At 34.4% G+C, this 10167-nt stretch overlaps 1 protein-coding gene across 1 annotated transcript; it reads left to right on the top strand.

Annotated features, from left to right (window-relative positions):
• The first annotated feature begins 6078 nt into the window (after nucleotides 1-6078).
• On the top strand, nucleotides 6079-9049 carry LOC132063383 (heavy metal-associated isoprenylated plant protein 33). The gene is made up of 3 exons (XM_059455902.1): nucleotides 6079-6589; nucleotides 6957-7032; nucleotides 7144-9049. The coding sequence occupies exons 1-3, from the start codon at nucleotides 6560-6562 to the stop codon at nucleotides 8676-8678; spliced, it is 1641 nt and encodes a 546-aa protein (XP_059311885.1). The 5' UTR covers nucleotides 6079-6559; the 3' UTR covers nucleotides 8679-9049.
• The last annotated feature ends 1118 nt before the right edge of the window (nucleotides 9050-10167 follow it).

The raw sequence follows: 10167 nt of genomic DNA, 5'->3' as shown, positions 1-10167 counted from the left end.
TAATTAGAAAAAATATAGTAATATCCTATTATTTGTTAATTATAGCATTTTTAATTTATTTATTTGTGAATTATTTATCCCATGTTAATTATTTGTTTATCCCATGTTAATCGTTAAATATATCGTTATTTCTTTAATTGTAGTTAGGAGAATAATTATAATTAGATATAATAATTCACAAAATATAATACAACATAATTCACATATTCCTATAAAAAAAAAATATAATTTCACTTTAATTTCAAGAATAATTAAGAGAGTGAAAAACATGGATACGAATGTTCACTCGGGAAAAAAGGTGCAAGACAATCATATGTCCGAGTTATATATATATATATATATATATATATATATATATATATATATATTATAAATTAAAAAATAAAATAAAAATTATACAATTAAAAAATAAAATAAAAATAAAAACCATCTTCTTCACAATCCCCTCTTATTTGCCCGAGCCTCCCGTTGATGACGACACTCCTCAAGACGTTGTTGATCGTCATAGCCATTTGTATACTCCCATTATATTCGGGGGCCCACCGATATTTGATCTTCATCTCCCTTGGGAGACTCCCCCACCCTACCGATGCCTAGTCCATCTTCTGCAACCAGACCGTCACCTACGTTTACGCCGGCGCGCCTACCGAGATACCGGGTCTTCATCTAGGCCCCACATAGAGGAACCAGCCGTTTCGCTCATCATTAGTTGATGAGTGGCCAATGAGAAATTTAGATGGTCCCAGGATTCTTGACTTCGATGACTTTTTAATCCCGGTTAGTATTTAAAATACTTATTTGATTATTTAAAGTAGAGAAAATACATCATTTCACCCCTGAACTTGGCACGAAAACTCACTTTAGCAACTAAACATAACTTCTAATTATATACCCCCGTTAACAACTTTTATCTTAATTAAATACAACAATGCTGACGTGGCAAAAAAAAAGCAAAAAATAATAATTAAGAGAGTGAAAAACAAAAAAGGTGGACCCGCTTATATATATATATATTATAAATTAAAAAATAAAATAAAAATTATACAATTAAAAAATAAAATAAAAATAAAAAACCATCTTCTTCACAATCCCCCTCCCACAAATTTCACGTTCCCCCACCCACCATGTTTAAAAATTCTTGTGACGCTCCCACCACCTTCTTCTTCTTCACAATCCCTCACCCCACCCCGCAGCCCCGCCCCACCACCTTCATCCTAAATATGCCGGCTCAAGGTTAAAACGGCCTTGGGCCTCCAAAATTTTGGGGCCCCATTTTTTATTGCTAATTTGTTTAAAAAATTATTGTGACTTATAATATTTTTATATGTAGTTTCTAAATATGTAAATTGTATTTCAAAAAACTTAAAGATTGTATGTCCGAATTCAGGATAAAAATAATAAAATTTGACTCTCGAAATTCAAATTGTGTCACAAAACTTGAGATAGAGGGAGTAAACAATTTTTATAAAAAAAGAGAAGAATTTTTTTTTAGTCACGTGATTGATTAGCTATATTGTCACTTGAATATTTTTTAGAATAAATTGATTTGAAAAAATTGTTAACAACTTTGCATTGTTCTTGACGATTATAAAATATTAATTAATGACTTCACATCTAAAAAAATTTAAAAAATAGACTTTAAATAAACATATACTATATCACAATTTTTTTTAAAAAAAAAAATAGGGCCTTTCTTTGAAGTTTGGCCTTAGGCTCCCGATCTTATTTAGACGGCCCTGCTTCTTCTTCACAAATCCCTCTTTCTCTCTATATTCTCATCATTCTTTTCTTTTCATTTTCACCATTTTTTGGTTTCTTGATTTTGATTTTTGTTTTCTTTCAAAAATAAAGTTATGGAATAATGGCTATGGAAGAAATGAGTTTGCTAATAATAATACTAATAATGGCCAATAATAACAACCAAAACAACCAATTTGGACGAATTTAAGTGTAAGTGGGACTAATTTGAGAAGGAGTTGGATGAAATTTGTTGGGGGAGATGATGGTGGTGGTTGTGGGTGTGGGTTAAAGATGTTGATGGTGATTTTTTTTTTCTTTTAAGGGCAGTTCGTCCAAACTAATAATGGCCAACAATAACAACCAAAACAATCAATTTGGACTTAATTTGAGGTAAGTGGGAATTTGAGTGTAAGTGGGTGGTGGTGGGTGGGTTAAAATGATTGAGAAGGAATTGGATAATAATAAAATTTGGGAGAAGAAGAAGAAAGATGAGGAGAAAAGAAGAAAAAATAATAAAAGAGAAAAAAAAAATAATAAAAGAAAAACAAAAAATGAAGTGTTGGTAATTTTGACATGGCAATGACGTGACAATGATGTGGCATTGACGTGGCAATGACGTGACGCGAGTGTAATACACCTCACATTGTGAGAGTGGTATTATTTTTTTAGGGTAGAAAATAATTGAAATGAAAGTTGTTAAGGGGGGTATATAAATACAACTTAGGTTTAGTTGCTAAAGTGAGTTTTCATGCCAAGTTCAGGGGTTAAATGATGTTTTTTCTCTTTAAAGTACTTATTTTTAAAATATATGTTACTTATTATTTTGTAATTTTTTACATTTTAGGATTCGACGCCAGTGGGTCGACCAGAGCGACCCACTCAGGCTTTTTCTCATGGGCCTGCCGAGCCAGAAGTGTCTTCTCATGAGACTGTCGAGCCACATATAAGATTTTTAATAAAAATTAATTTTATTCAATATAAGGTGAATATTTAATATACTTATTTAATTATTTAGAGTACTTATTTTAAAAATATATGTTACTTATTATTTCGTAATTCTTCATATTTTAGGATTTGGCGCTAGTGGGTCCACCAAAGCGACCCACTCAGGTTTTTTCTCATGGATCTGCCTAGCCAGAGGTGTCTTCTCATGAGACTGTCGAGCAACATGTAAGATTGTTAGATAAAATAAATTTATTCAATATAAGGTGAATATTATTTTAATTTTTTTAACCTTTATTTGGACCTCGAACAACATCTCGTCCATAAGACTACTTCATATTATGCACCAGACCCATCTGAGGAGCCTACTCAGGCACCCGTCGATACACAGGTTTGATTATTTAACAAATGTTAATGTATTCAATATAAATAAGAATTGAAACTACTTTTAATATATTTTTCAGGTTCATCCTTCTGCACCTGCAGTGGCATCTCCCGACAAGGATGAGGTCTCGTTTCCAGACGCAGATCAGCCTGAGATTCCGAGCGTACGAGCGGGACTAGATCCCAAGAAGAAGCACGTTATCCATAAGGGCGCAAGGGCGAGGGATGATCATGGCTTAGAGCGCCCTCTTATTAAAGAGAAGGGGAATGGAGACGATGGTGGGATGGTATGGGCCTTAAGCCTAAGGATAGTCTCAAGCATACCACATGTGGGACCCATCCGTGATAGTGTATATACAATTAAGTTGTAAAGTTTAAATAAATATTCCTATATATTTTTTGTGTATCTATAACATTATCTTAGTATTTATTATCGTTTATAGTGTCACATTCTAAATTGATAATTAAAAAATAGTGACATATTTGAAATAAAGTTATGCATTAATTTTTTTTTTTTTAAAAAACACGAGACCCTAAAAAATAAATAACTTAAAGCTAATGACAATAAGTCTTCAAACAAAAATGAACTTTGAGCACTTTTCAACCACTAAAACGACAATCCGAAGTTTTGCGTATCATTGATGTATTGAGCCTACCTTATTAATCGCACAAAAATAAGTAGGGTTTTATATAAAATATTGAAGTTCTGGAGTCTCGAAGCATGATTAATATATAGCTAAAGTACTTAAAAAAATGTGAAAATGTAAAAGAAAGAGAGTTTAACCAAACAAATAGGTCGTATATCGCAGTATTTTATTGCGCTAAAGGGGAGAGGGAATGTAAAATACTGCCTTAAAGGTACTTTTGTGCTAATTTTTTTCTGGGGTATTTTGATTTAAATTTTTTTTATTGAGTCATTTTGGTTCCGGATTCGCCTAAGAGAGGTGCCACGTTCTCTTCTTTTGCCTAGCTTTATAATATATATAGATTTGCAAGACAGTCAGCTGCCGAAATTTATTTTCGGAGAATATGGCTAATATCTCGCTTGCCGGCATCACAATATTCCCATCATTGACATGCATTCATTGATCAAATTAGAATTATTTCTTTGAACAAATCTATTACCTAGCTTGAGTCAACTTCAATCTCAAGTGGTTGTAGATTTTTTTTTTTTTAATAGTTTGATAGAAAATATATAACTTCTTTCATCCTAATCTACTATATAAAATAAGAAAATACAATGACATTTATATTTTATTTACTAATAATCTAAAAATTTTCTAAAATAAACTTAATAAGTAATTACTTGTAGTTATGTTTTTTCACTACATTTAAGTTAAAATAGAAGGATAAATGCTTTATTTTCCTTGGACTTTATTTTAGTTACACACACACACACACACACACACACATATATATATATATATATATATATTACAAATAAAAAAATTTATGTATAAAATATTTTAAAATTTGAATTGAAGTAAAACCAAACCAAACCTTAGTTTTTTTTTTTAACACCAAACCAAGTCAAACCAAACCACTAGTCGGGTTTTTTTCTCGATTTGACTCGGTTTATCGGTTTGGTGCGGTTTGTCAGTTTACTTTGTACACCCCTAATTGACATGCATTCATTGATCAAATTAGAATTATTTCTTTGAACAAATCTATTACCTAGCTTGAGTCAACTTCAATCTCAAGTGGTTGTAGATTTTGTTTAGAGCTAGTTTAAGACCATATATAACTTCTTTCATCCTAATCTACAAATAAATAAGATACAATGCACATTTATATTTTATTTACTAATTTTCAACTTAAGTATTACTTGTAGAGCTACATTTAAGTTAAAATAGAAGGATAAATGCTTTATTTTCCTTCCACACACACACACACACACACACACATATATATATATATATATATATATTCGTTATTGATTTGAAGTAAACACTTAGAGCCTGTTTGAATGGGCTTAAAAAAAACAGTTTATAAGCTGAAAACAATTTATATAAGCCAAAAAAAAATAAAAAAAATTGGGGTAGCCCAATTTTTTTTTTTGGCTTGTAAGCTGTTTTCAGCTACCCCAACTTATTTTTTTGGGCTTATTTTAAGCACAAAATGATTTACTTAAATACTCAAAAAAGCTAAAAACAGCTTCAGTAACTTATAAGCTAAGCCAAACGAGCTCTTAATATCCCAAAGTTTTCACTAATCAAGTAACCATGGTGTGAAAAGCATAAGAGAAAAATCAAAGGAATTTGAGAATTCACATAGAGATGACAGTAATTTGCTCTAGATGGTCCAAAATTTGAGAGTAATTTTGCTCTATACATGGCCCTTTTCCTTCCGACCCCATTTATTACATTATTACCCTATTGGGATAAAATCTGACGAGTTTATTCATATCAGTTGGGTAATTAAATATTTCACTTACTTATCAGTTTTGTTATTACTCTCTCCGTTCATTTTTACTTGTCCATTATTTCAAAAATAGATTTTCACTTTTACTTGTCCACGTTCGCATATCAAGAGAAAAATAATTTGTTTTGTCCTGTTTTACCCTTAGTATTAATTACTAATTCTAAATTATTTTCCAAATTCAATACAATTATACAATAATTAATATGAGTTTTACGATAAAATATGCCCTTTATTTATTATTTTTTAAGAAGTGTGTAAAGTCCATAATGGACAAATAAAAGTGATGAGGGATAATTTCTTTCTTCTCACTTTGCTGACCAGCTGACAACCAAACTCACATCAAGCCATAAACCAAACAAAACAAAACAAAACCCCCTAAGCCAAGCCAAGAAGCCAACTAAGCCACCAAAGCCCCTCAAAGCAAAAACTACCCAGAAATAAAAGAAGCAAAAGAAACTAAAAACAAAAGGGGAAAAACCAGAAAAGTTTTCTTGTTTGGCTAATACTGATATGAAATTACAAGAAAGCCCTAAAATTAATAAAGAAAATGAAAATTAATGCTATTAAATAAGGCCAAAGAAAGAAGTGTGAGTGACAACTTTTATAGACCACCCTCTTCTCTATTTCTCTTTGCTACTCTCCCACTCTTTGTGCCAGTGTCTGCTCTTTGTTTAGTGTTACCTCTTTTCTCTCTCTTTTAACTCTGAAATAGAGGAAGCAAAGAAGTTACAATGTCTACCCACCACCCCTTAAAACCTTCTCTTTCTCTTCCTTTTTTCCTTCTCTAAATCAGCTCACTTTTCTTTCCTTTCCAACCAAGATTTTCTCATTTTTTTGTTTTTTCTCCCCCACATTTCACTCTTTGTGTCTGTTTGGCAGAACCCCATTTGAGGAAAAGAAGGAAAAAGAATGGAGAAGAGAGTGTTTAAGTTATAGTGTGTAGATTCCACCATTTCCTTGTTAATTTTTAAGCTGCCTTTGCTTTCTATCAGATCTATTAGCTACTGAAATCCCCTTTTTTCTCATTTCAAGATTACCCCTTTTGTTTGGTTTTTTTCATTAACTTGGAGATATGAGTAAAGAAGAGTTCTTGAAGATCCAGGTACTTGGTTCTTTTCTCAATTTGCTCATTCAAATGTGTATCTATAATGTACTTGTACAAATATGTGTGTGTGTGTTCTTTTTTTTTTTTTTTTTTGTTTAATGGGTGGTGTTAGGGACTTTGCTTCAGTTTCTAACTCAAAGATCCTCTGTTCCCATTTTCTAATGTTTTTGTTTTAGTTTTCATTCTTTTCCATTTATGAATTAATTGGTATCTCTTTTAATGAAAGATCAAAGCTTGTTCTGGTTTATTGTTCTTTTTCCTTTGTGATTCTGTTTGTTCTTTCTGTATTTGAATGTTGGATTTTTCTGCGAAAGTTAATTACTTTACTCTGTTTTGTGTTGGTTGGCTTTGCTTGTGCATGCAGACTTGTGTCCTTAAAGTCAATATACACTGTGATGGGTGTAAGCATAAAGTAAAGAAAATCTTGCAAAAGATTGAAGGTATTTTTCCACTTTTCATTCCAAGACTCCATTTTTATTTATCTAAACATCCAAAAATATGGCTTATTTTATGCCTACTCATTTTCTTATAAGGTCATTTTTTTTTTTCAGGGGTTTATAAGACGAGCATAGATTCAGAACAAGGAAAAGTGACTGTTTCTGGAAATGTAGACCCTGCTACACTGATCAAGAAATTAGCCAAGAGTGGGAAACATGCAGAGGTTTGGGGTGCCGCCCCCAAGGCCAGTAACAACAACCAACAAAATCAGCTTAATAATCAGTTCAAGAACATGCAACTTGACAATGGTGGTAAAGGTGGCAATAACAAGGGCCAAGCACAAGGCCAAGCTCAGAAAGGTGGGAATAACAATCAGCCAAAAGGTGGTGGTGGAGGGGGGCCTCAAATGCCAAATCAGCAACAACTTCAACAGTTGAAGCAAATCCAAGATCTGAAACTGCCCCCACAATTCAAGGGCCTCAAACTTCCCCCCATGGGCAAAGACCAGAACCCGAAAGCTGTCAAGTTTAGTATGCCTGAGGATGATGATTTGACTGACGATGAGTTTGATGACGATGAGTTTGATGATGATGACGATGAATTTGATGACGATGAGTTTGATGATGAAATGGATGATATCAATAAGATGAAGGCGATAATGGGCGGTAATCCTGGTGCTCAGATGAAGCCACCGATGATGGGTGGTAATCCTGGTGCTCAGATGAAGCCACCGATGATGGGTGGTAATGGTGGCGGTCAGATGAAGCCGATGATGGGTGCTAATGGTGGTGTTCAGATGCCTAATATGATGATGAATGGACAGCACCCTCAGCTTATGAAGGGTGGAAGTGGCGGGAACAATGGTGGCAATGGCGGTGGAAATGGGAAAAAAGGCGGTGGTAATGGTGGTGGTGGAAACATTCCTGTTCAGGTTAACATGGGCGGAAATAATGGTGGTAAGAAAGGTGGTGGTAATGGAGGAAATCAAAATCAAGGTGGAGGATCCGCTCAAAAGGGTGGCAAGAATGGTCCGGGGCAGCCGAATGGTGGTGGCGGCGGTGGTGGTGCAGGAAATCCTAACATGAATGGCAATGTGGCTAAAAATGGTGGTGGAGGAAATAATGGGATGCAAGGCATGCCAAACAGGATGATGGCTATGAGTGCGCCAGGTGGAAATATGGGCCAGTTGGGTAACATGCCTAATCCAATGGGCCAGATGGGCCAAATGGGTGGTCTCCCAATGAGTCAAATGGGTAATCCAATGGGCCAGATGAGTAATCATGTTCCGGCAGTCCAAGGCTTACCGGCAGGGGCGGCAATGGGTGGCGGTGGTGGTAATGGTGGTGGCTACTTCCAAGGTGCTGCTGGTTCTGAGGTTATGGCTGGCAATCCTTACATGATGCAGCAACAACAGCAGCAACAACAACAACAGCAACAGCAACAGCAAATGGCAGCTATGATGATGCAGCAACAACGTGCCAATGGGAATGAAAGGTTTCAACCAATGATGTATGCTCGGCCACCACCAGCAGTGAATTTCATGCCACCGCCGTTCAACCCGTATTACTACGGCCCTCCACCACCTCCAAGTGATAACTACAGCACCTTCTTCAGTGATGAAAACACCAACAGTTGCACTGTGATGTGAGGATATGAGCTCTTAAGACAGAGAATGGATGGTGGCTGCATTCATCATAGTCTAATTGACTTTGTTAGTCTTTCATGCCACAATATACAAAGGAGATGAATTTTCCCTTTGAACCTTACCTTAGGTTTCTTTTTTATTTTCATGTTTTACTTTTTTTTCTTCTTCTTCCTTTATCTAGTTCCTTTTTAATCCTAAGATTAGATTAGGGGTCTCATGATAGGGTTTAATGGTATATGAAGTCTTTAGGAGAGAGGGGGAGGGACATGGATGTTGTAAGTTGGTCTCTCATGGAAGGAGATGTTTGTATATGTTTTATATATCTTTGAAGAGCAAAGGAAATAAAATTGGAAGAAAATGGGAAATTTAAAAAATCTAATCTTTGTTACATTCTTATCTGTAAAATTTAATAGGAGGAATGTATTTTATCAATTAAGATGTGTGGCCATACCAATGATGGAGCTTCACTCTTTTTCACTACTGTGTGATAGTTTAAAACAATTGGTCATCTCTGCTACTGCCACTGCTGCTGCCCTTTTCAGTTATATATTATAGTGTCCTCCATTTTGTTAGTGAAATAATGGAGGAGCCTATTATGGTGGGGTGCATGCCCTACATGCTCATTCATTATGGAATATGGATCAAAACTTAGTTGGACCCACTTTCTTATCTCTCCCTTTGCCCTACAAAGATAAATTTCTAAATATGAATTTTTTTGATACAAAACGCTTTCTCTTACGTATAGTGCGACTTGCCAGATATATTGGGTCATATGGTATTTCCCTGTTCTCTCCCCCGATCGAGATATCCCCGTTTCGCTCAAAAAAGATAAATTGAATCATCAAAAATTTGGAGCGTGAAGTGCAATTAGATCCATTTTTGAGGGGATTCATATTACTATTATCAATTAGAATAATTCAATTAGAATAATTATCATAAGTGTTTCCTCATAGGAACGTTCGCGAATTTGATCAATTACTCTTCGTGCTTTGTCAGCAGACATAGATATATGTTCACCTAAAGCATATACTTCTGTTTTTTTCTTCTTTAGCATAAGGTTTGCCGGTTTAACAACAGCTACCCAATATTCAGGGGATTCTTTTCCTGAACCCATACGTGTTTCTGCGGGTCTTAGTGTAACTGGTTTGTCTGGAAATATACGTACCCATATTTTTCCACCACGACGTGCATTTCGTGTCATTGTTCGTTAATTAGATGCCATAGGAAGTGCTTTATAAATATATGCAAATTCCGGATTGGTCAAGTAAGTTTCAGATAACAGATGATGGCTGGATGCATTAAAAAAAAAAAAAAAAAAAAAAAAAAAAGGGAAGAGAAATGTTTCATTTTTATACTGGTTAAGACCATATTAGACTTACTATATGTTGGATGTTTGGATGGAATTTAGAGTTGCAGTACTTGTGCCTTTTCTTATTTCCTTGTTTTCCTATAGAATATTTTTAAAATATCGAGTGTGTACTATATTGTTTTA

This window comes from Lycium ferocissimum, chromosome 7 (genome assembly GCF_029784015.1).
Source record: "Lycium ferocissimum isolate CSIRO_LF1 chromosome 7, AGI_CSIRO_Lferr_CH_V1, whole genome shotgun sequence".
Taxonomy (NCBI): Eukaryota; Viridiplantae; Streptophyta; class Magnoliopsida; order Solanales; family Solanaceae; genus Lycium; species Lycium ferocissimum.
The sequence above is the reverse complement of the archived record's forward strand: the minus strand, read 5'-3'. Positions and strand labels throughout refer to the sequence as shown.

Bases quoted from the DNA above. Each gene is read 5' to 3' on its own strand.
- LOC132063383 (XM_059455902.1), top strand. From the start codon at position 6,560: ATGAGTAAAGAAGAGTTCTTGAAGATCCAG. The intron at 6,590-6,956 runs GTACTTGGTTCT...TTGTGCATGCAG, and splicing joins AAGAGTTCTTGAAGATCCAG to ACTTGTGTCCTTAAAGTCAA. The intron at 7,033-7,143 runs GTATTTTTCCAC...TTTTTTTTTCAG, and splicing joins AATCTTGCAAAAGATTGAAG to GGGTTTATAAGACGAGCATA.